We start from the raw sequence: 26,153 nt of genomic DNA, 5'->3' as shown, positions 1-26,153 counted from the left end.
ATAGAGTTGAAATGTATTAAAATAATAATTATTACTATTTAAAAAGGCATCCTTGTGGTAGCTTGAAATTGCAAGAACAGCACTGACCCTGTGACCCTTAAAAATGCAGTAGCTGCAGGTTGGCTAGGTTAAGATACATATATATATATATATATATATATGTATATATCAAAGTGTGTGTGCGTGTGTGTATATATATACACACATACACACACGGCTTTTCTTGTTAATTTAACAGCTAGTTTAAAAAAAAAAAACTATTAAATTAATTAAAACTGTGCAACTACAGATGAACGTAGCTGAGTTCCCTCCTGTGTTACTGCGTGCCCAGGCTGTTGCTGGCAAGGATGGCAAGTGCAGAGGGGCTGTGCTGGCAAACAGCAGCAGAGCGGGGCACAGGAGCAGAGCTCTGCACTTATGGTGCACCCAGCAGCTCAGGGCCAGGCACGCCTGGCGGTGGTCAGGGTTGTCAGAGGCCAATGTGTGAGGAGAAAAGGAAGCAGCTCCTCATGCCATGAGCTGTTCTGCAGCCTGGGTGAAAGCCTGGCCCTGCAGGAGTCAAGGAACTAATAACCCTCAGCTTCAGTAGAGCACAGCAAAGCCCTAGTATGGCCACGGCCACCCAGTGGGACAGCCAGCAGTACCCACATCCTTGCAGCATCCGTCCCCTTGCACCCACTCAAACAACTGCACGCTGCTCAGTTCTGGGGGCTGAGCACTGCAATGGAAAAGCAGCTTTCCCTCTGAATGGTGGGAAAAGGGCTCTGGGTGAGGAAGGCTGGGGTAAGGTAAACGGTGATATTCAATGCAATTTAAACTGTAACATCATTGCCAGTGCACGCAGAAAAGAGAGATTTGGGCAGAGATCCAGAGCCATTCAGTAATCAGCATCACTTTTAGCACCTGAAGCACATTTTTGTCTGATAACTCAGCTGAACGTTCATGCTTGGATGTGAGTCTTGTTTGCTTCTGTGAGAAAAGCCCAGGTCATCTGCACAGTCTGCTTGACTGCATGTTGATCCCAGGGAGCACCGAGCCAGCCATCTCAGCATATTTACAGAGAGACAAGATACAGTACTACAGGTCTTTCCATATTCCAATAAGCATGTGTTACATTTCATCTTGCATCGATTAATCATTCATGTTGTGTATGGCAACATCTAGGCACTGAAGAAATAGTTTTACATGGCACACAGCTAACTTGCATCATGATGCTTGGTCGTAGCCTGTCTGCAGCACCACTAGATCTCCCTGGACATAGAGGGATAGAGTGCATTGGGGCAAAACCCTGCGCTTCCCCACTGGAGCTTAGTGTGCAAAGCCATATGCTGTGGGTGCTGGTGACCTTCAGTGGGGCAGAAGGAAACTGAAATTATTCCTGGTGCTATGAGACTATGGAAGAGCTTGTGAGAGAGTTGGCCTCACAAAGGAGATGGTACTTAACAGATCTGAGCAAGTGGGAGCACATGGGGAGCTAACTGTAGGTTGATTTTAGGAGAGAGAGCAAGCTCTGGTGTTTTCCTTCACTCTGCTAGGTGAGGGGGGATTGGAGTGGTCAGAGATGGAGTAGTGCCACTATCCCCAACCCTGGACCCTCCCCTGACTCATAGGGAGGCGTGGAGAGGTACAGGCAGGGGATTTGGGGAAGCCAAGATGGAGGGGTGACGGAGATACTGCTGCATGGGGCTGCCAGGGACAAGGTGAGGATGCCCTCATGCAGCCCTGACTGTGTGCTCCACTCAAGCTGTTCCTCTCTGGGGTCTCTGTGGGACCCGAGAGCAGAGAGCAGTGACTCCCGGCCCTGTAAAAGCCAGGGAACACGTTCTGCTACTGTGCAGTGGCCACAACTATAACAGAGCAAACTGCAAGTGCTCATGAGGGTATGACCTACTTCAAGGTGCCAGCAGGGCCAGGCAGCCATCACTTCATGGGCACATCTCAAGCTGGATGGCTGGAGAGCCATCAAGGACAAGCAGTGTGGTGGCACTGTGCCTGCACAAGAGGCCCCTAAGCTCTGTGCTACACCTCCTGCTGTAAGGAAGCGGGGTGGAAGGAGGTGGAATGGCGTTGCCTCCTTTCTGGCCTCAGGTATCCCCTCACCCCATTCAGCCATGGCTCCCACAAGGCAGCAGCAGCCTGAAGAGCATCCCTTTGCTGGTGCCAGAGTCCCTATCCCGTCCCCTGCGTGGGGTGGGTGGGTTCTTAGGAGGGAAGAGCTGCATGTGTGGCAGGATGGGGGAAGCCACTGGAGATGCTGGCGGGCTCTTGCTCTCCGGAAAGGCACATCTGGTGTCAGAAAAAGAGAAAAGGCATCCAGGTCCCAGGGGAGGCCGCAGCAATGGCAGAAGACACCCCACAGCCCTGAGCGGGTGCCGAGAGACCAGGACCTCCCACGTCCTCACTGGGCGCACACCACTTACGTTAACACACGTCCTCTATACACCTAGGGTAGCTCAAAGTGCTGCGTTCACATCCCCGAGGAGGCAAGGGCTGGCCGGAGTCCCGGTGGGAGGGTGTCCCGGCTTCCCCGCTGGCTCTCGCGGTGTGCCGAGGCGCTGGGCCGCAGCCCTGTCATGTCGCCCAGGAGATCGCGGCACTGTGCTCCTTCGCCTTCATCCTCAGGGCCGCGATGCTGGAGCTCTTGCGGTCCGGCTCGCTGTTCAGCTCATAGCCATTGAGGCCGGGGCCGATGCCGGCAGTGCCAAAGAGGCCGCCCACGTGAGTCTGGCCCACGTGGCCACCGGCACCGGAGACACCAAGGAAGTCGGAGACACCGCCGGCCGCGTGGGGATGCGCGTGGGGGGACATGCAGGAGGGCACCGGCTCACAGGGGACAACACAGGCGGGCACTGGGGAGGCGGCTCCATTATTGCCGATCCAGGAGGGGTTCTGGATCTGTGGGGGGAAAAAAATGACACGTCAGTGCACGGGGAGGAACCCTTAGACCTCCTAGGATGTGCTGAAAACACGGGGCATGATGGATCTGATGCCCAGCAGGGCTTGGTGCCTGCTGCAGTGGCTCTTGAAGGAGCATATCAGGGCACACAGGTGAACAGCTGCTTGGTGCATCCCAACCTGAGGACAGGGGGTGAAACTCAGGAGCAAAGCACGGCTTGGAAGGCTCCAGGAATATGGCGGTGATGAACAGATGGACATGGGCAGGGGATGTGCTCACCTGGGCATAGTTCTCAGCACGGGTGAGCAGAGGCAACTCGTAGGCAGTGGAGAAGTGTGTTCGGACCTGCTGCATCTGGCCAAACCGTTCCCGCTTGCGCCACTTGGCTCGTCGGTTCTGGAACCAGACCTGTGGGGAGAGGGGCATGCGGGACTGTGAACAGGGGGCACAGGAGCTGGGGGCCCACGGGGCCAGGAGCTTTGAGCACCCCATGCTCGAGGAGAAGCCCGACCTTGGCCCCTGACTTCTGCCCTGCAGCTGGCTCTGGCCCGGGATGACCTAGCTCCCCCATGCCCAGACAAGGAGCAGACATCTGTGTGTGCTGGTGCCAGGCTGGGACCTGCAGCACTGGCTTTCCCCAGGCTCAGTCCTGGCTGTGAAGGTGCTGTTGGCTGAGAACTTCTATTTACTACTGAACTCCCCAGTCTTCATTAACTCTTGGACAAAAAAGAAGAGTTTGCAGTGCTCCTTTGCATCTTAGCTCCTGAAAACAAGTGTGCTCCTATAAGTTGCATGTCCTCTGCTTTGCACCCACTTTGCATTGCAGATCTTGTAGCTCTTCACAGCACTGCTTGGATGCCTTTGAGGCAGCGGAAAGACCAAAACTGTTTCTGCTCTTATTTTTACTGGCTTGACATCAGTGTGGATTATTGCACCGTTGTCAGCAGCATTGCTCCTGATTTGCATCAGCATAAGAGAGATCAGAGCCTGGCCCAGTGTCTTCAAAGCGTCTTGAAGCCTGTGAGTCAGGGAAACACATCAATCACGAGCTGCTTTGAAGGCACCGAGCGATGCATGCGATCACCAGGGGCTGGGGTGTGCAGGTCACGCCAGTGCATGAAAGGAGCAGGCCAGAGCTTCTTGCTTCTGCTTTGAGTTTTGCACGGTGAGCAGGGCTGGCACCTCACTGCAGCAATAGTACAGGAACAGGAGCCCCTCTGGATGCTCTTCTCCTCGGTGAGCTGGACATAAACAGCATCACGGTGTCAGCTCAGCTAGAAACCATTCCAGGAAGAAATCGGCACCAGGACTTGTGCTTTCTGAGATTTTCCCTACGGGTGCAATTTCCACCCTACAAGGATTTCCAGAGGGTGCGGTTCAGCAGAAGGGCCCAAACATCACCCCAGCTGAGAGTGCTGCACATGCGAAGCATCCTGCAGGAGCACACTGGTGCCCCAGGCATCCATCCGTCTGCTTTTCCTCTGCCTCCTCTTGGCACGGCCGCCCCAGCCCAGCTGCAGGCCAGTCTCAGGGCCGGCCGGGATTGTGCCTCTTTGATCTGTGGGCTCACAGCCAGCGGTGCTGACCCGGCTCCTCCCAGGGCGGTGGGGCCCCGCTGTGCACAGAGGGATGCTGCAGGTAGGCAGCATGGTGTGGGCCGTGCTGGGGCCAACATATGCCCAGCACATGTGGCCAGACCCCTCCTGGCAAGCACTCACCTGCACTGCCCTGCATGGGACTGACCCCAGCATCAGCGTTTATGAATTGGATGGGGCTGGCAATGGCCAGGCAGTGGTTTAAACTGGCTGGGCCTGAAGAAGTGCAAGCTGGGAGGCTGTGCAGATACTCCACGCTCAGGGGATGGAGACACTCCCTGATCTCTGTGCCCCACTGCTGCTTGCGATACACTGCTCCACTCTTAAGAACTCTCATTTCTCCTTGAGATCAAGTGATTTTCAGGCTGCTTGGCATGTAGAATTTCCCCTGGCATCCTTGAATTCAAAGGCACCGAAAGAGGGCATCTAGAAAAAAATCTGAAAAAAAGCACCAAACTTGCATTTTCTGTTCACTGCCTGTCACCTTCAGCTGAGAGAGGCTGCTGCACCCCTCAGTGCAGCAGTCATGGCTATGCTAGCAAGCAGGGACAAGGTGCTTGCAAGAGAGCTCATGCTGCACTGCACCTTGGTGTGAACAAGTAGGGAGGGAACAGATCTGACTCCTGCAGACAGCGCTCTGATAAGCTCCGATGTATCCAATCAGCCCAATAAAAATCTACAGAACAGAAAATGTTTTGTGTCTCCATAACCATGCAGCCATATGCTGGTACCTCAATCCATATGCATGCACTCTGCCATGCCGTGGAGGCAGCAGGGCTGAAACAAAGCATGTTGCCTCCCACCCTCCCCCCACCCACACTGCCCAGCCAGCACTGCCACATGGGTGCCCATCAAGGTGCAGAGGCTGTAGTACCACTGAGTGCCTGGGGCTGCACTGGCACTGCCCACCACCAAGTGAAAGATTAAAGCAAGCTCCCCTCCCTCCTATCTGCTCTTCCCCTTCCAGTGCCCATTATCCTCATCTCAGCCCCTTCCCACCTCTGCTGTTCTGTCTGTCTGTCCCCAGGCCTGTCCCATTGCTGATGGCCAGGCCGTGTGCCCTCTTGCCAGAGATGGCCACCAGCCCTTTGCTTTCCAGCCCACAAGAACAGAGCTAGAATTCATCCTTGAGCACTGAAACTGGACACCATTTTATCAGTGGCCTGGAATGGGAAATTGGAGCCTGGGATGAGAGAACCGAATAACTTGAGCTTGTTTTCATTTCATGTTTAATTTCCTGCAGGCTTAGCTCAGTCTTTCCGCTCCTTCCACCAGCCTCCCAGGGTTTTATGGGGGAAAAGGGATCAAGATATATTACTTCTTGCTTTGCTTTTTTCTTTTTTTTTTCTCTCTCTCTTTTTTTTTTTTTCTTACTTCCAAGGCACTGATTTCACTACAGCCAAGTTTGACATTTCCCTCTCACTTTCAAGCCCCGCCGCATCACAGGGGCACCACTGAAAAGATCTCATTAGCAGTTCCAGCAATCTGAGTGCGGGCTCTGGAAGGGGGTAGAGGAGACTTTGCACTCCCCAGGCACGAAGCCCCCTGCCATCCCATTCTGTCCCATCCCTTGTGTTCCCAGGGCTCTGAGCAGTGATGCTGGGGAGGGACAGCACTGCTTGGATGTGGAGGAAAGCCAGGCATGGGAATGCTGCCAGGTGCCCACCCCTGCCCACTCACAGAACCAACAGGAACCTCTCTGCTTTCTGCTGAGACACAGCCACCACTGATATGATGAGAAACAGCCTTGGGAAAGAGCACGGAGCCCTGCAGACTGGTCTGGAGAGCAGGTGAGAAAGTCCTGCAGCTAGGATTGTGCCTGGAATGAATGTGCAGGGACAAACACTGGGATGATGACCTGACTGTTTTGTTTGCAACAACTGCTTGTAGGGATCAGAGCAGAGAGGAAGCAAGGTTCCTGGTATGAAAGATATAACCAAATGCATTCCCACTCCAGCTATTCCTGATGCTAATGCAAGTTCTAGGGATGGTGATCCAATGATTGCCTGAATACAGAAGTCACAGAGTTGCTGGATGACAGAATAATGTCCTAGCTTCCCAGCAACTTTTGATGGTCATCAAAGAATGATGTATAGATGCATGCTCAAGGGCAAGGGGCTCACAGATCACCCACCCCTAGCCCAAGCCAGGGAATTCCTGTTACCTGTACTCGGGCCTCGGTGAGGTCTGTCCTCATGGCTAGCTGCTCCCTGGCATAGACATCTGGATAGTGGGTCTTCTGGAAGACCTTCTCCAGCTCCTCCAGCTGGTAGCTTGTGAAGGTAGTACGGTTCCTCCTTTTTTTGCCCTTGTTACTCTCCGAGTCCGCCTTGTCCATGGGGCTGGGGAGGTCTGTGCTGGCCCTGTCCTGAGGGACTTTCACTCCAGCCTCCTTCACGCTGAGGTAGCTGCTGTCCATGCCCGAGGGGTCGGTGTTGGGCTGCAAGTCAGCCTCTCCCAAGTTGCTCTCCTTACCTGTTTGGTGAGGAGGGAGAAAGAGAGATTAAAATAGGTGTAAATCTTATGGCCGATTGATTGTTTAGACTGAGAGCTCCAGCAACAGGAAAAGCCTTTAACAGAAACAAACAGATGATGGTGATGGGGAGGAGGCACGGGGAAAATGGGAGTCTGGGCTTGGGGCTGGGCACAAGAGGCACTGCTCTATGGGCACGCATCCCCACGTGTCCCAGTGCTGATTACACCCCAGGTAACCCCACAACCTGCTGTGAAGACTCACTACCCTTCACAAAGTGGTGCCCATCACCACAGGAAGGGTTGATGTGGGACACCTGCAGAAATCCCAGCCTGGCACAGGGCAGAGAAATTCAACAGACTTGAGCCTCTCCTGCAGCTTCTAGGCAGAAAGGATGCAGGAATACTTTCTGCCCAAGCTCTCTTTACCAATCCAAGAACAGAAAACCTAGCTTACCTTTTTAACTTCGTATTAACTTGCTTTTAAACGTGTCCAGGATCAGCCTTTCTGGGAAATAAGTCCACTATTTAATGGTCTCCTTACAAGGAGTTTTCCTTGGGAGATTTCTGCAGTGACATCTCCAAGGTCACTTATACTAACCCAGACATCTTTGCCAAAGTCTTTGTTCAGTCTAACTCATCATTTATGTGTAGCTTTGCTGTTTGGTGAATAGCTTGGCTGTGGCCTCATAGCCAAAAGCATGAAGCGGGTGGATTTGTGAGAAGGTCTGCACTCACTTTCACAGCTGAAGGTCTGAGTCAATGTAATTTGGCTGAAATGAATAGGCTGAAATGTGGCTACTGCTCTTGGGCACAAGGGCAGGAAGGCACAAAGTTGAGTGTGGGAGGATAAGACATGAAAGGGCTTTGAGAAAGAAATTGCCTAATTAGCGCAGAGGAGAACTGGCCAGGACTGGGGTTGATGCTGGAGGTGTGGGAGCTATTTGCCTCTACCACTCCACTGGATTTTCAGAAGGATTTATTGCTGTTCTCTCAGGCTCTCGAGGAGCTCAAACAAGCCTCACATTGTCTATCATCTCAATGTTTTAGTCTGGTTCTTAGGAGGATTCATCACCTTGGGCACTGAGGGCACCGAGGGCACCTTGGGCATCAGTCACACGCTATGCCAAATGATACTTATTTCATAGGATCATAGAATCATTAAGGCTTGAAAAGACCACTAAGATCACTTGGCCCAACCATCATCCCATCAACCACATCCCTCAGTGCCGTGTCTGCATGTTTCTTGAACATCACCCAGTGACTCCCTCACCTCCCTGAACATCCTGTTCCAATGCCTCACCTCTCTTTCTGAAAAGATTTCCTTAACCTCAAACCTAAACTTATCTTTATTTATTTATTTAATATTTAGGGTGACATGAAGCTGGGTCTATTTCTCTCCAGCCATGCTGGCTGCCTCAAGACCCCTGCAGCAGGAACACAGGCCCTGAAGCCATCCCCTGGTTGCTCCCTGGCACTTCTCCTCACCTCCAGTGCTCAGCCACCAGCTGTCCACAGGCAGAAGATGGGCTGGAGGTGGCCCGCTGGGATGACACGCATCTCTCTTTGCTCCACACCCACAGGAGCAACTGCCATTCCCTAGGAACAGGATCCCTGACCTCAAACCAGTCATGCTAAATGCTCAAGTGAAACAAATTGCATACATCTGCATATGGATATGCCCAGGCTTCCTGTAACTGGAGATGGCCTCAAAGTTTCAATGCAAAGTTTGGGGTATCTGTTTCTAATCAAACCTAACGAGACCCTGAGTTACATATTGTGAAGATCTCCATGACAAGGAGGTAATGCGAGCGTCACTACACCCTTACAAGCCCAACAGGACTGCTCAGTGCCTCCTTCAGTGCTCTTGGCTCCTTCCTTGCCTTCATTACAGTGGAAGGAGATTGTCTGGCCTCTCCCAGTTCCTCACCCTGTCTGCTACACCACTGGCACTGCCACACCTGAGTCACCCCGCAGGAAATGCCAGCTGGCAGCATGGAACAGCCAGGCTTCCAGGTCCCCAGCATTGTGCTGCTCCACCACAGCTCCTTCCTGGATCCCTGAATGAGAGGAAATGCCTTTTTGGTGCCAGCACATCTTTTTGTGGGACCTCCCGAGGGAGAACCCCTAGCACGCTGTGTGCTTGGGCACTGTGGTGGCCAGGTGGCCCTGAAATGATCTCTCCCCACAGAGAACAGGCTTCTAGCCATGCTGTGAGTTCACAGCACGTATCTGAGTTGTTCTTAACTGGCTGTTCTGTGTACAAACTTAACCATGAAATTCAATTTGAAGTAAACTCAGTTTGGCATATCCACAAGGTAGGGGAGAACATGGTGTCTCTAGCACACACAGCAGTGCTAGGCTCAGCTCAAAGCAGTGTCTCCTTCACACACATCACATGCTGTGATTCACCTGAGAAAAGGCAGATCCTACAGAGACAGCACAGCACCCTACAAGGCTGTGAGGCACCTTTATGGTCAACAAAACCCACAAACTCTGCTGGCACGGGGCTGTTTCCCCAGTGCATTGTGTTGGCAGCATGTGGCTTGATGCTTCAGTGGCAGCCCTGACATTCAGCCTAGATCTGGTGTGGGCAGCACTGGCTGCATCACTTAACAAGGAGGAGCTGCAGCACCATCCAGCCTACACACCTCCAGGACCCTGTCAGCAGCAGCAACCCTACAGCCTTCTATACCCATGGTGAAGCTGCTCTGCTGCTTCTCCAGGTTGGATGTTGCAGCCTTCTGCCTCCTGTTATAGCACAGGATTATCATTTAAAAACAAAGAAACAAAAAAAAACCCCACACACAACAACAATCTCATTTGGGGTTATATAGGATTAAAAGGAGCAGCTGGGCTCCTTCATTCATTTGTTACAAGGAAGGAATCGAGGTTTATTCCCATTCAGGGAACAAATACTTTGTGATATACAGATAGAAAGGCAGGTTCAAAGATGGGGAAAAGCTGCAGAATTATGTGCCTTGCTTCAGAATCACTGATTTCATTAGCAGTGAGCACATAATTAACCAAACCTCCACACTGGATAACAATGAGCATCATTCCTCCCCTATATGCAAGCAGTGGAAGGCTGCATGAGAAGCCATCCCCACAACAGCTGCCTTGCCCTTGCTGCTGAGTGGAACACCTCCATTCTCACTCCACGTAAGGACGAGTACAGCTCCTTGTGCCCAGCCTGCCCACAGGTCTCTGGAGCCTGCACGAAGCAGAGTGTTCCCATCTGTAAACCTGCCTATCACACAGGCTGGAGCCTTGCCTGTGAGCACACTGTGGTTTAATCCCTGAGCAGGTGAATTTGCACACCCTGTGGCTGCGTATGGAGAGCTCAGCATCAGCTCCGAGGGTGCACCATGTGCCACTCACTCCTCTTTCACGCTATTTAAAGAACAGCAACAAAATAGGCTTTTACAGATTTTACAAATCTATCCTGCCAGCTCTAAACAGAAGCTGTGGCTGGAGAAAAAAGGCATAGTTTATGCCCCCAATCTTTCTCAGCTTGACACATCCATTTGAAGAGCAGGAAAAAGCTGACCAGTGAATTTTGAAGGCACAAAAATGGTTCCACCAACATTGCAGCTCTTCTTCTGGCTGCCAGAACGCAGCTCAGGAAGAGTTGGAGCAAGAGGATGCGCAGCCGTGGCCTCTGCTGGGAACATGTGAGACTGCTGGGCTGTGTGCCAGCTTCACCTCCAATGGCAAAAGGAGATGAAGGTTTGTGCCCGATGCTGGAGCTGGGGATCTTAGCTCTCCCTGATGAACCCATGTATCCACATTGACCAGGCTCTCTTCTCTTTAGCACAGGAATGTCTTCAGTGATGGCAGTGACACCACAGTGCCCTGTGGACATGATCTGCCTTGGTAGGGACAGGCAGGGTAGCTTTTCAAGTGGCAGTGGAAGGAGGGTGACAGTCAACACTGTGTGGCTCTGGGCAGCCAGAGCCCTGGTGATCCCATAGAGACAGTTCAATGCTTAATATGGTGATGGCTGTCAATCATATAGATCTTTTCCAACCATTATTCTAAGATCATCTATAGTCCATCCATCAACCCTTCACCACCATGCCCATTAAGCCATGTCCCCAGTGTTCTACACTACATGCAAAGTCCAGCTGGAATACCTGTGGATTTATGCTACATCCTACTTGCATCTCCACCAAGAAGTGCACACCTGTACCAAAAGCCACCTCACTACTCTGGACCGATGCGTCACTGACACTCATTTGCCCAGGAAGGGGGATGAGGCAGGAAAAAAATCCATAGGCAGTTTGGAAGGACTTCCAGATTCCTTTTGGCCCTGCATTTGGTACCCATAGAACAAGTGGTCTCCTTCTTCCAAAGCATTTCCACATTGTCTCAGTCATGGACTCATGCCTGCACTCCGGCCAACAGCTGTTTATTCGGATTGCACCTCCCAGAGGTCCACAGACCCTCGGGTAAGTGAGAGCGCCCCAGTGTGGGGGAAGCTGGGATCCCCAGTTTGTGAGATGCCAGAATAGCCCTGAGCACAGTGCATCACAAGGGGACTGGGGTACTACAAGCTCCTACTTACAAGCTGGAAAGAAGAAATAAAAACAGAAAACACTCAAAGCTGGCTGAACCTCACTGTACTGCAGAAAGGGCTGAGTTTAAACGCTGAACCAAAGTGTGGGCCAGGTCCTTTAGCACAACAGTTCTGCTGCTCCTCAGTTTTATACAGCTGATTAGTATAGAAAGGCACAGGCGAGGGAAGGAAAACATTCAGTCCTTACCAAACATGCCTGTTCTTGGAAGCACAACTAGAGCTTATTTCCATTCTCACTGCACATCGCAATACTCAAGCCAGCCAGGTCTGGGAATTGCTAACGTTCCTGCGAGCACCAGGCTTTTGTAAGCACTCCAGAATGAAATTAGGATTCTGGCTACCAAACCTCCAGTTTAGAGTCACTGGGGACGGGAGGCAGGCAGGGATCAGCTCTATTGGCAGACAAGAACAGGGCAGAAAAATCACAACCTAAAGCAAAAAGTAGCATAGCTGGAACGGGAACTTTCTGACCAAGAATGAAGACAAAATAACAGGAAGACTGGCAGCGACAGGTTGATTGCCTCCAGACCCCTCCTCACCCCATTGCTCAGCTTACCCACTGCCAAACATCTCCCCACTGTGGGCTCAGGGGATGGGAACAGTGCTGCAGGCATCATGGTGGCCAGTCACCCCAGTTTCTAGGGGAGAGGGGAAATAAAGGAACTTCCACCTATGTCTGACCTGCCTGGAAACCCTAGCTGCTCCTTACACAGTCTAAGCAAATATTTAGCTAAATTACTCCAAAAGTCTCAGTCCTTTTATACGTATCCCAAAAGAGTGTCATAAAACATCTACAAGAGGGACTCCATTAACCTCTGCTGCCTGGCGCTAGAAGAACATACTTCAGCTCCAGCTGAAGCAAAGCTTAATAAACTCTTGGCCTCCATGGCACCCAGCCCTGCCTCACCTTGGGACCAGGTCCTGTATGATACAATGGCAACCACCACCAAGAACTTCTACTGAAGCAAGGGCAAAACAGTGGTGCCCAAAAACTGTGCCCACCGCCAGCAGGGTAATAATCTGCTCTTCATGAAGTTTTACCAGCTGTCCAAGGGGTAGAAACACCACCACCTGACTTGGCCCATGACTGCCGTGAGATGCTTGTACAAGACCTCAAGCATTTGGCTCACAAAGCAAAAGGGTGAAAATGACTTATAGAAGTGGTGAGGTAAAGGTTTATTGATAATGAGGCACTCAGAGGAAATGGGATGAATGTGCCCGAGATTCCTTTGGTAAACGAATAATGAATGCTGTTTGCAGCTGGCAAATGACATCTTTCATTTTCAGTTGAGAAAAGCAAGATGCAGGGCAAATGACAGTTATTAAGGGGGAAAAAAATCCATTAGGTAATGCTGAACAAGGAAAGCCTCAGCAGAAGTGCCTCTTAGTTGTGGAAGGGAAGTCACAAATTGCTGAAAGGGAAAACTCCAGATACCACAAAATTCAGAGCACTGCATGCCTGAAACCATGAGAGGGGAAAAAAGCCCCCATACAATGCAGTACACTCCTCAGCCTCCAGACCAAGCGTTCTCCATATCAACATTTCTTACCCAGGGACAGCTTTTCTCATGTGCTCCCCTACCACACTCAGGTCCAAGAAAGGCTGGACCATCTACAGGAAGAAATGGCCACTACAAGAAGAGCACTTTTAGAGCTGGCTGTAACCCTGTCAAGGGTTACAAGGGAAACTTGCCATGAATTTAGGTGTAAGAATCAAAGCTCAGCCATCTCTGAGATTGTTAGAACCACAGCTCTTCCAGTCTTGTTCCTGAACAGCTTTTCAGAACACACATTTTCTACCCAAACCCCAGCTCCACTGTGAGCCGGATGCTCTTGTTCCACAGCACCATGCACCAGAACATTTAATAAAAGGCAGTGTCAGAACTTTTTCTTTTTTTTTTGACATGGAAAAAACAAAAATGCACTTAGTTTTAGCTATGTTCTTGGAAAAAGCTTAATTGATTCAGATGAAAAAAAATCTCAGTATTATAAAAACAGACAGAGGCAAACATACTATGGGAATTTCTAAGTCCAAATCATTAAGTTTTGATTAAGTCAGAGGCAACTGGAGGCAGCTTTTTGTAGGAAGTGTCAGACAGTAGACACCAGTAACTCTGGTATCGTGCTTCTGAACAGAGAACAAAAAGTCACGAAACCTAAAAACAGCAGAACTCCTGGAGCACCACTAATTCCCAGCAGAAGCAGGTCATTACGTGAAAGATGATGACCATGAAAATCAGCCTAAATTAAAAACTGCGCTCACATCAGCAGCACTCATGCCCACTTTCCTGTTTGTTTCCAGTTAACATTCCAGAGTAAGATCATACTGCCATGCGTGACTGAAAATGTCACGTCAACATTAGCAAATATTTACAGAAATCGTTTTTAGGAACTTGTGAAAAGGAGAATTTGCCCCAGAAACCTATTTCCAGCAGTGACGCTCACCCAGCCAAGCATCTGGAAAGACTCCATGAGTCCACCACATCTCCACCTTCAGCTCACCAGTGCAAATCACCTTTTGGCTGCACGACTCAGGAGCCCATCAGCACTCACGCACCCATTGACACTGCTGGGCAGAGCCAGGATTGCTTCAGTTTCCAGCATCCAAAGACTCAGGGCACTTGCTATAGGGAACAGGACTGGCTGTTCCTTGCATCCTGGGGTATCTCCAACCCTCAGGTTGGATGAGAAAAGATGTCTGCAAGGAGAATTTGCTGGGCCACAGCAGGTTACTTTCTCCTTCCTTTTCTATCTCAAATCCAGCTTCCTACAAAACATCTTCTCAGGTTTGCTATCTGAAGGTATATTCTGGTTATAAAGTTGCAGCATGCATGAGAGGCGCATGCAATTGCTACAGCAACTCATTTTGTTCTTAAGATTCTTCAGAAAAGACACACAGTCACATGTAAAGAGTGGTTCTCCAAGCTACAAAACTCCTTCAGTGAACACAGTTAGAAGGCTATGGATTGCAAGAAGCCAAGGCTCTATTGTTAAAGCATTAGCGCCAAGAAGGAGCAGGAGGAGCTCTCCGTCCCAAAGGGGTCAAAAGCCCCGTGGCTGGGCCTGCCAGTTCCCAGAGTTTTGTCTGGGTCCAGGGACTCCATGAGCATTGGCAGCTTGCGTTCTCCCTTTTCTGAAATGGAGATGCAGCTTTCTGAATCAGCTTAAATCTCCATGGGCATTTCCTACAGCAGATGGAGCTGGGGCTTATGAACAACTGCTATAGAGTCCAGTTCACTCAGGCTGTAGCTCATACAGGAATAAATACCTCCCCCTGTTCTTTATAAAATAACTGCAAGCTAAGAGAGATGGTGTGTATGAGTGCAATTTGTCAAGAACATAGTCTGGGCTGAAAAAAAAAAAAAGAAAACCACAGTGCTCCATCACCTCCTTGTGAATTGAACCTGGTCATCCTTCATTTTCTCCCCAGCAAGGAAATGATTTCCATCAGACTCAACATGCATGCCTCTGTTGTTGTTTTTTTGTTGTTGTTGTTGTTTTGTTTTTATTTTTCCTTTTGGGATCCACCCAGCACTTCTGAGAGCTCCTCCTAGGCCAAGAGGCCCCTCACATGTTAGTAGGTGCACTATGGTCACTGTGGTGCACTATGGATTATCTGCTTTGAACTCCTCATCTTGCACAGAGAGGTGGTGGATATCCCATCCCTAGAGGCACCCAAGGTCAAACTGGACAGGGTTCTGAGCACCTTGATCTAGGTATCCCTGCTCATTGCAGGGGAGTTGGGCTGGATGGCCTTTAAGGACCTCTTTCTGCTCAAATGATTCTATGAGCTCTTCATCTTGAGGGGTGGGGGAATCAGTGATGTGTCCATGTGAACTTACCTCAGCAAATGTGTGTTCTACTCAGGCTGAACTCGCTGTTTTGTCTCTCAAAATACCCAGCTCATTCTACAGGGAAACTTTCGCAGACTCTAGGTAGGCCAGACTAATGTGTGTCAAGTGGCCCAAATTCAGGAACTGCTTACAAGGAGCATGCTATGATTCCTGGGCAAATGCTGAAAAGAACAGCTGTGAATCAGACTGTGCTTCTGACACTTCTACTTCCCTGAAAATCACTAAAACAGAACAGAACAAGGAATGGGTTAGTTCTGTTCCTTCTATCATCCAGAGGGCGATTCAGATGCTCAGTCTAGGGTTTCCAGTACCATGCAAGATGCCCACACCTTAAGGAGCAGCATCAGGAGACCAGGGAGGGTACACAGGGATATCTATGCCAGTATGAGCCACTAGCAGCCAGATCAATGTCACCACCCAGCACTAGCCAAGCCTTCCCCGTGCCACCAGCCATAGAACACTCCTACTGCATTTTTTAGCATCTAACAAACCTGTTGAAATACTTTGACCAAAAAGCATCCGCCTTTCTGCATGTTCTTCATGTCTAGGCCCCCAAATATGGTGAAAAATTCATCCCTTAGAAGCTTGGTTGCTATCATAGCCTGTTGACTCCTTTTTGGGTAAGCTTCAGAACATTTTCTGAAGAAACCCATAGCTACCAACAAATATTGTTTGTCAGATTCCATCTTAGGCAAAGGCCCAACAACATCAACAGCAGTGAATGGCAGTCATGTCCCCAGGAGTTACAGTTCAAGAGGGCTTCTCCTCATCTTTGGAGACCTACTTTTGGGATATAACCTATCCAGGACACTCATCACATCTCCTGTAGCATTTACCCATCATCTCTCCATGCTTTCCCCAAAATTAGCATGATACAATGGAAAGCACAGCAACGACAGCATGGTATCTGTCGCAGGCTGCAGCAAGCAAAGATTTGCTCATATGCAACAGCTGCAAGCACAGAAATAACAGAAAGAAACTGCTAACCTTCAGAAAACCTCAGGTACACAGGGATCTCCAGCAAGATACTCTTGCCTCCGTTGCCAACTTTGGGAGGAGTGGAGCCTGGCTCCACCTTTTCAGGTCACTCAGGTATGTTACATGCAGCTGAACTCCCCTATGTTGGTCCCACCTTCCCACCAGGTGCTCAATCACTGCTTCAGGCTGTGACTTTGCATTTCTACTACAACCAGCTATCTCTTGCTCTAAGAGAGAACACAACCTCAAGGGATCCAATGGTTTTGATATCACTACAAAACCTCAGAACCTCTTATTTCTGGAGGGTTTCTGATATAATAAACCCTCAAAGACTCTTCACTCACTGTTTTATTTCCTTACCTCTTATACAATATTTTGTCTTTAAATTCCAAGCTTTCCTAATGAGGTTCTCCTCAGCTACTCTGAAAAGAATAGGCAAACACATCTGCTTTGTTGCATCTAATGAATCTTTTATACACCATGCCCTGTTTTGATACCAGGAGTATTTCTGAGCACTGTTTGTAGCTCCTTGAACCCTGTTCTTGTAATCCCACATCTACTGGGTGAAGCAGAAGAGTTTTCTGTAGATTGTGAAAGAAAAAAGAAATAACACTGCATATTCCTATGTGATGCCAGGGCACAAGTTCACTTCCATACCAAACAGTTAGGTGAAGGTATCTAGGGTTTGAATCACTATAGGGTCACACATGTCATATTTATGTGCTAGCAAGTTTTGAGGCATCCAGTCAGCCTGCAGTGAGGTTCATTTCAGTCTAAAGTCGGCACAGTGCCTCCCCATCTGTGCACAGCAGAAACTCCCTTTCTCACAAGTAGTATGTGGTGTTCTGTAGCCCTTGTAGGGCTACAGATAAGTCCAGTTGGTGCCCAGGAGGGCTGTGAAGGCTAAGGAACCAGCCAGTGCCATGTTGCTCTTCTCTCACACTGGAAACTTCCCCTGAAAGGTTACCATTAACAGAGATGCCCTCAGCTATCACAAGGACAGCATGTCCTGCCACACATTTCCTGCTCTGTTAGTCTCTTGAGCGCACACACAAATGGTGTGGAATCTATGCCACAGTTTGCTATGCACTTGTCCCAGCCCAAAAGCCATTTTCACTTCCACAGATCCACGGTGAAAACCAAAATGAACCTAGTACAGAACATCCCAGATATTATCTATTAATTGCAAGGAACAAGGATTCTTTGATTAACATAATTTAAACAGCACAGTACTTGCTAGCCTTTTCTCCCAGCGAGGACAAGAACCAAGGCCCAAGAGCTGGCTGGTAGCTCAAAGAGACAGCTCAGGGGCCTGCCCACAGAAGCAGCCATTACAAACATTGCACAGACCTCTTTCTTTCACACAAAGCATGTTTTTAAGGATCGAAAGACTCAGTGATCAGACACCACCCTCAGCAGCCTGCACAATGAGCACTGCTGGGATCTCACCCTGCGCCTGCAGGCTGAGTCTCCCATTGGCATTTCTCCTCCACCCATGGATTGCCCCCATTTTGGGTTGTCCCATTGTCTCCCACTCTGTCTAGTTTTGGTTAATGACTGCAGAACCTGAAGAAGCATCTGCAGTGCCTGTACATTGCACACACAAAGCAGCCTCACTCTTGCTACAGCAGCTTGGGTTCCTCCTTGGGCCTCCCTTTCAAGTGGACGGCTGCCAAATGGAGGCAAATTGGATATACAATCAAGTACACCACTTTTTTGCCACCAAGGCCAAGGAATAGGGGATTTTTCATAGAATCAGCCACAAACGTACCCCTCCTGGAAGGAAATTAAAAGAGGGTTGGTCTGAACACCAACTTAATATCCGGCCCTGGGCACCACAAAGCCTTGCTGCAGCCTCAGTCCTAACTTAAAAGCAGCATCACCCAGCTCAGTATGTGCAGCTCCAGGTGCCCCTGCTTCCTGAGCAGAGTTTAGGCCTTTCAGTAGGTTTTTACGAGGCTCTGTCCTAACTAGCTAGATATTTACAACAAGCCTCCCCATATTTCCACCCCCTACCAGAGCCACACTTAACCCAGCCGCTGCACTCATGTTTGATGTTGCAGCCAATCCCCCGATTGCCCTCTATCCTGAAAAAGTCCTTCTAGTAGTTTGAAGTGGTATGAGCTGGATGAAAATACTCCTCTCCAGCGCAGGACATTGTATGACTTAAAGCAACCAGCTTCCCTTTCTTCCAGTAGCAGCTTTCCGACTCCTGCTGAAGGGCTGAAATGCAATATTTAAGCTCTGCCATAAATCCTACAGCTTCATGGAGTGTTTCTGGCCTCCTCCTTCTCCACAACCTGCCTAAATGTCTAGCAATTGGTCCACCGGCTATTTATCTTGGAAGTCCTCACCGGTATCTGGAGACGTGGAGAGCACAGGATGTCTGCAGGTCCTCTGCCAATGTAGGTGGGTCTCCTCTTCCTCTTGCCTTCCAGCATTTGGCTGTGTCCTGTCTAGCTCAGACTGATATCTGGCTCCAATCTGCTTACGAAGGATCAGAGCAAATCTTGATAAGCCAGGTTATGTCTATAACTGAGCACTTCTCAGCTCTCAGGTATGGGTCCTTGCCACAGCTGTGCTCCTGACTCCACTCCAGGATGAGGTCTGGGCATGTACCATTGCAGGAGCGGCTGGAACAGAACCGCTCAGTGCTCTAGGAGGGCTCAGACACCAGCACACAGGCTGCACTGCAGCCCACACCTGCCCAGTGCTCAGCCTCATGCGCTCCTCATGGATCAATGCTGCCAGGCCAAGCTCCATCCAACTGGAGAATAGACATGTGATAACCTCCTAGGGAGTCCTTTCTCCAGTGGCATTGCTGGGGCAAGAAATCCCTGATGTTCCCCTGTTTTACAGAGCACACATGCTGGAAACAGACAGTCCTACAGGTGACCAACCCCTACATGACAGCCCAGCAGCACTAGGCAAATTCCACACCCAGCATGCCAATATCCTGGTGATCCTTCAGTTTCCACTTCGGGATAGTTTTCCTCAGGAAAACTAGGTCCCTCAGTTCCCTCCGCACACTGTCCCTGCAGAACATCATTCTCAAGTTGTCTTTGACCTCTGCTGGAAAATCTCCTAACACTGGCCTTCGCCTGCTGAAGTTTACAGCTTTGTTTTGTTTTTATTCTCATGTGGATTCCTTTCACTTCCTAGTGCTTCCAACTAGCTTGGCTTTCTGTACACACCTTCGTTATCTGATCCTTTTTGCACCAGAAGAATATGCAGATCCCTTTTTCTCCCTTAGAAAACCAAGCCCTACCCTGACATCAGCATCAGCACTGGCAGCTGAAGCAGTCAGCAGCATCTGAGGGTATCAAGAGGCCACTTCTGTGCAGGGAGGAACCAGTGAGACCTGAGGTGTTTCTGTGCAGTGGTGTTTGCACACAAAGCCCTGTCCATCTCCCTAAACACAAGAGGAATGAACAGGAGTCATTTCTAGGCTTGATATTACAAGTTTCTCTTATTTTCCCCAGATAGAACCCTGCCCAAAGTCTTCTGTCTTCTCAGCTTTCTCATTTCCCATTGAATAACCAGCCTTGTCTTGCTTTGACTCCTCAAATTTGGTTTTGCAGTAGTTTTGGTCACGATCCCTCTGCCCTACAAGCACACATAACATCTCACCACCAAAACTACGTGGAGGATTTGCATTGAGCTTCTCATTACTCTGCTAGACCTTCTCATCTCAGGGCCCCTGCAACCCTTCGTGGCCCTGCTTGGCGTGGTGTCTCCCACTGCTGTATCTCCCCCTCCCTCAGCAACATCCCTGCTCTCAGACTCTTACCAAACAAAGGCAGTTGCTGTCTTCAAGGCAGCATGAAACTTTCACACCACTTCAGCGTACAGCACGCCTGTCTATGACTGAAACAGCTTGCCCTTCCAGCTGAGGTACCTGCTAAAGCACTTGCCTCACACCTAACAAATACAGCTCTTGCAGATTAGGAATATACCCAGAAATAATACTGATATTACCAAGCAGATAAACACCAACAGGGTGAAACCTTAATTCACGTTTTCCCCACAGAAGTAATTATCAGATTCTATAGGCATTTAGCTGCAAAGTTAAGTGATGGTCTTTGATCAGCAAAGATAAAGCTAGACCACAGCATATAACATATCAGCCTGCCACAGTTAAATCCTGCGGGACCTGAAAGCAGCAGCTACTGACTTCTGAATCACAGCTATCCCCAATGGAGAGATGAAGAATTTGATGCCAGTGGGTTTGTGATGTCCATAAAATCAGACCCAGATCGCCTTTCACACAGAGCTGTCTGCCTCTGTACACCACTCCTCAAAGTTTTCCCAGCTCTCTCTTCCCTGCCTCCTTTCTTCTGACTCTGATCCCTTCTCCCTCCATCTCTACAGCAGAAAAATTCCCCTAAAACACCACGCTGACCAGAAGTGCTCTTTTACACTATGCTCATAGCGGTGACAGTCAAAATGCAGACTGTGTGTGAGCACAAACAGAAACACAGCCAAGCAGAATCAATGTGTGTAATAGCACTGATTCACCTGAACACATGCAGAAAATAAAGAGGAGGTTGTTTATTTAATACATAGGTAGCTTTCCTCCTTTACTTAAGAACTTTTACTTATGAAGCTGGGGTAGCAGAGAGACAGATAACAGCTGCAAATTACTCTGAATTTATGAACTGTAAATAAACTATAGATTACGCTTTATTCGTATGAAATTTTCCCATCCACCCCTCTGTAAATGATTCTCAAATCACAACATTCTCCATCAGCTGTGTCTCTTCATCCAAAACTATGACTCTTTTCCTTTTGGAAATGTACCTTCATGCATGTATAAGACCTTTATTCCCCAGACTGATTAATAGTTAGGTCAGGATTTTTATTTTTTTTCCCCTCGAGGTTCATAGGATGAATGCCTCAGAGAGGCGTCACTTTTGAGGCAGGGATTTCTCAGCATTTTCTGTAAAGCAGTGACCAACCTATTGCTTGTCAAGCTGCCCAAGCTGAGCCCATTCGTGTGGGTTGGGAGGCTGAGCCTCTGTTCTGTGCTGAGAGACCCAAGCACGCAAGAACACAGACTGCTACAGCTTCTTGCACCAAACAAGGGCCTGGCTCAGGGAACCCAAGTTCACCCTCTCCAAAATCAGGACCTCTGCCTGCTGAGTTCTCCCAGTAACTCCGCCAATCCCTCCCCAGCTGCGGGAGCTTCCTGCTGCTGGAGCCAGGCCTGGGGAAGATCACACTGATGCCGCTGCGTGGCGACAGCCTGGCCTTACATGAGCTTCTCGTGCATTTTGAGCCTCAGTTCTTCAAGCTGAAAAACGGGATGAGAAGTCATTCATTGCCCAGGGCACCCTGCGCTTCTTACCTGAGAATTATACAGCTGCTGAAAGGCCCTGAACAGCCTCAGATGAAGAGCTGGGCAGTGGGGTGGCTGACGGGCTGGAGATGTCCTCCAGTGCAGAGCTTGGCTGTGAGCCTCCCTGACACCACCTCTCTCTTAGAAGGGAAACTCATCCGCCTCTGAATGCAGGGCTTGGAAAGGGGATAAATCTTCAAGATCTGAGGGACTGAAGTCTGCACATCAGCTCCCCTTAAGCCCGCTCCGGGTTTTGACTTGGGAGGTTAGAAACCACAGCCAGAGAGCTTTCTTTTGATTCACAACTTGTTTGGAGCAATCACCCAGAAAGCAGCCGGTGAATCACTGCAGCCGGTTAGTCATGCAACCGCACCGAGCGCGCACTCAAAGGGAGCACAAAATAAACAGCCTGCAGCCCCAGATAACACACACGCAGCTCGTTTGCGCTATCTGGCATCAGCATATATTGTTAATAGCACATCAAACCCTTAGGAAAAGACGCACCCAGTAAGCATCTCCAAATCTCCCTCCCCATCGGTATTTTTCCTCGTCTGCTTCAAAACAATTCAGACAAGCACGAGTCGAAGGCTTTTTTCTCTCCCTCCGCACCCGTCCCGTCTCCGGTAAGGTTACACCGCGCGCTGCAGCAGCGCGAGGCCAAAGCGGAGCTAATCCCGCTCGGCAGCAGACGAATAGAAAACAAACAGCACTCCCCTGAAAAGAGACCTTCCTGGGGGGAGCTCCGCTCCGCTGACACATGAGCGGTATAAACAGCCCGGCCCGGGAATCCTATCGAGATCTCCAGCCAGACCTCCGGCCGAGCCACGAGAAACGCAACGCACCTCCGGGAAAAGCGGCGAGCGAGCCCTCCCGATGGCGGGCGGCGAGCGGGGCCCTACCTTTGGCGTGCCGCTGACCGACGGGGTCCCGCAGCTCCCGTGGAGGAGGCCCCGCACCGCCGAGCGCGTCTGCCCGGCTCCCGGCGGGAGCTCCCTCCCCTCCCTGGGAGGGTGCGGAGCCCCTGAGTGGCGGATCTGTTGGCCCTATTACGGGAAAGAGAACTCCAGCGCCGGCGCGGAGCCCGCGGCCCCCGACCGCTCACCCTTCTCCTCCCCGGGGTTCCGTCCTCCGTCCCCGCTTCGCTGGCGCCGCGCCGCGAGTCCCGGCGGCATCCCTTTATAGCGGGGGGCCGGGGCAGCACCTCCCCACCCCTCCCGGCCCCCAGGGTGCGGGCAGCTCCCCCTCTCCCCGCCCGCCTCCCTTCGGCCGCGGGGCAGGAGCCGCGACGGGGGCGGCGGGGCAGCCCGAACCCCGCGGTACGGAGGGAACCGGGCCCGGGGTGGGGGTGAGGCGTTGCCCCTCTTGGGGCCGGCAAAGGGAGCTCCGGGAGCGCGGTCCCGTCGCGGTGCCGTCGGAGGGCACCGGGCACGGCGTGTCCCGGAGGAAGGGGACCTGCCGTATGCATCACGGGGAGGAGTGGAAAACAAAAGCATTAAAAGCGTCCATTAAAATAATAGCAGTGATTATAAAATGCGCGGCGGACAAATAAATTCCTATGGAGCTCGCTTTCTGCTAACAACACGCTTCAGCCTGCTCTTTTTGCTGCTCGCTTAAGACAAGAAATGCTCATTAGGTGCCTAACCCCGCACTTACAGATTTTCTCCGCGCGAAGGCCGTTTCCTCTCTCAGCTTCCCATGGGTATACGTCCCCATCACATTCCCTTCACCTCCCGAAGCATTCTGTCCAGCCCATACTTCAGCGTGCGGGTATAGGACACGCAGCTTAACTCCGGCTCCGCGCTGTACAAACAGCAGCTCAATCACCGCAGCGCATCAATCATCCGAGAGCCGCGATAGGCGACCCGCTCCGGGGCTTTGATGAAGACTTCGCTTTAATTGCTGGTGCCGCTCTGCAGCCCCTCGTTAGGGCGGTGCCAGAGGGAGTCGAGCGCGGCCGTCCGCAGCGGGGGGAGCCCCGCGGGAGCACCCCGAGAACCGCAGCTTTCTTCCTGAGCCGACGTGCGGCCGCTGCTCTCCCTGCCTATATTTATCCGTACAATGCAATGGAAGGGATTCGGTCTAGAAATAGACTCCGGGAGCTATAAATGGTAGGCGGGGGCTTTTTATAGCTCGGAACGTGTTTATTAAGGAATTAAAATTAAAGAAGAAATCCCCCGGCTTGGCTCAGGCTGCGCGCACGGGCATCGGCCCCAGCAGAACGGTCGCAGAGCGGAGCGAGCTGCGAGAGCACCGCCGGGGAGAAGCTCCGCTTTCCACAGCCTCGTGCTTTCCTCGCTCTTTCATTATAAATGTATATATATATATACTTTTTTAAATACTTTTGTATATTTTCTTTGGAGTGGGGTTATTTTAATAAAAGACCGGACCCCGGTGAGCGGCCCGGAGAGTCGGACAAGCCGCGGGAGTTCGGCCTCTCCCGGCCCTACAGAACGAGCCGCCGCCGCTCCGACGTCCTCTGCGATCCGCGGGAGCGGGACGGCCGTCTCCGCCGCAGCCCCGAAGGTCCCGGAGCGGTGCGATCCCCGCGGGGCTCAGCCCGCGGCCGCCATCGCTGCTTTCGCCCCGAGGAAACCGAACGTGGCTACCATTAGCGAGACGCCCGCCTAAATCGTTAGCCCTCGTTATTAGCGTTGTTGTTAATTATCCTCGAGGAGCCATGTGGCTCCCATTACAGCCCCACCGGCCCCGGCCGCACCGCACGGCGTTCGGGGCCGGGCCATCCGCTACCGACCCGGGGCTCCATCCGAAGTCCCTTTGGAGACTGACCGGGGCCGTCCTCTGACGGCGGGGGCAGATCCGGGCGGCTCTGCCTGGGGCTGCAAAGCGCCCTAGCGGGCTGAGCGGGCGCCCGGGGCTTATTCAGCCTACAGAAACAAGAGAGCCGGTTAGTGGTGGGGCGGCACCGGCCTCCCCCCGAGCCCCACTTTGCCCCGCAGCGCCCCGAGGCTCCGCGAATGCGGAGCGGCCATCCACCGGCCTCGGCCCCTTCCCGCGGGGAGGGGTGCAGCCCCAAAATAGGGTGACGGGCGCGGCCCCGGCTGGCACGGAGAAGCGGGACTCGGCGCGGAGTAAATGACAGAAGGGAGCAGCCCGAGGGGAGCGGGGCCAGGGGGCTCGGGGACCCCTTCGGCTTTACTCAGGGTGGATGGGGCAGGGGAGGTCCGTCTGCGCACTCGTACACCTGCACAGAGGGAAAGGGAGGTGTGTGGGGGAGAAAGAGAAAGCACAGAGGGCACGGAAGCAGCCGTTGAAGTGACGGCGAGAGACGGGGACGCGGGCGCTGGAATCTCCGTGCCCTCCTCGGCGCCTTCGTTCCCCACCCTCCCCCCCCGCCCCGCTGCCCGTCCCTGTGCTCCCAATGCGCCCGGCAGGGCCCGTCCATGTCACCGTGCCCGTCCCTGCCCTGCGGGGTCACGGCGGGCTCATCTGGACAGGGGCATGGCAGCACCTCTCTGCCCGCAGCGCACCGAAGGGCCAGGGTGGAGATTTCATTTCCACTTTCCCTTCTTCTGCAAAAAGAGAGGGTCGGGGATTTATTTTTATTTGTTTTTATTCTTTTTTATTATTATTATTATTTTTTCCCCTCCCTGACCGCCCGGGCACAGCGCACCTCGGAGAGACCTTGGGACACTCGCGAGGAGCTCTGCCCCGGGGCTCCGCAGGCACACGGCCGCGTCGGGCACTGGGACGGGGCAGCGGCGGGGGCAGAGCGCGGGGACATTGGCCCCAAGTTTTCTCCCAGCGCAACGGTCCCCGCGGCGGCATTCAGCACGGAGCAGCGCTCCGCTCCTCTCCTCTCTTTCATTCACCGCTATTTCCTCGAACCTCTGCCGCTTCCCTCCTCGGCACTCGCCGCAAAACCACGGCGAAGCGGAGCTAGGGGTACCCGCGACCTCCCCCGGAGACCCCCCCCCCCACGGCCTCGGGAGCCCCGCTCCGGCTCGGCCCCGCCGCGCGGCCCGCACTCACCGTAGCAGGAGACCTGCAGGGCTCCGTTGTGGCCGCCGCTCTCCTGCAGCTTGAGGTTGCTCTCCGGGGGGGTCTTGCAGGGGCCGCGCTGCATGTAGAGGTGCGGCGGCTGCTGCTGGGGCTGCGGGTATTTGCTAAAGGCGGGCGGGGGCGCGGCGGGGCCCGGTGCCTGCCCGCTGCCGTCCAGGGACGGGCATTCCTGCGGGCTGTAGCGGCTCCGGCACTTCGCGCCGCTGTCACCGAAGCTCTGTCCTTTGGCGGCCAGGAAAGCGGGGCCGAACTTGTCACTCGCTTGAAATGCCCTAAAAGGCGAGGAGCCGTCTGCGCCCTGGGAGGCTGCGTTGTAGTAGGAATCCATGGCAGCCGGATCACAATAAGAAACACAAGTATCAGCATTCATTCCTAAAATTAAAAGGCCCGAGTGTCCTTAATGCGCTTGGAGGGGCACCAG

General features: G+C 51.9%; 1 protein-coding gene across 1 annotated transcript; it reads right to left on the bottom strand.

Moving 5' to 3' along the window:
• Positions 1-2,231: 2,231 nt before the first annotated feature.
• On the bottom strand, positions 2,232-26,139 carry ALX4 (ALX homeobox 4). Its single transcript, XM_065754955.1, has 4 exons — positions 25,703-26,139; positions 6,656-6,966; positions 3,176-3,304; positions 2,232-2,895 (listed from the first exon to the last, which is right to left on the bottom strand). Exons 1-4 carry the CDS (start codon positions 26,100-26,102, stop codon positions 2,572-2,574), a joined length of 1,164 nt encoding a protein of 387 aa, XP_065611027.1. The 5' UTR covers positions 26,103-26,139; the 3' UTR covers positions 2,232-2,571.
• Positions 26,140-26,153: the final 14 nt, after the last annotated feature.

Source organism: Cyrtonyx montezumae, unplaced genomic scaffold, assembly GCF_038088225.1.
Source record: "Cyrtonyx montezumae isolate F1298 unplaced genomic scaffold, pur_monq_1.0 scaffold_10, whole genome shotgun sequence".
Classification (NCBI taxonomy): domain Eukaryota; kingdom Metazoa; phylum Chordata; class Aves; order Galliformes; family Odontophoridae; genus Cyrtonyx; species Cyrtonyx montezumae.
The sequence above is the reverse complement of the archived record's forward strand: the minus strand, read 5'-3'. Positions and strand labels throughout refer to the sequence as shown.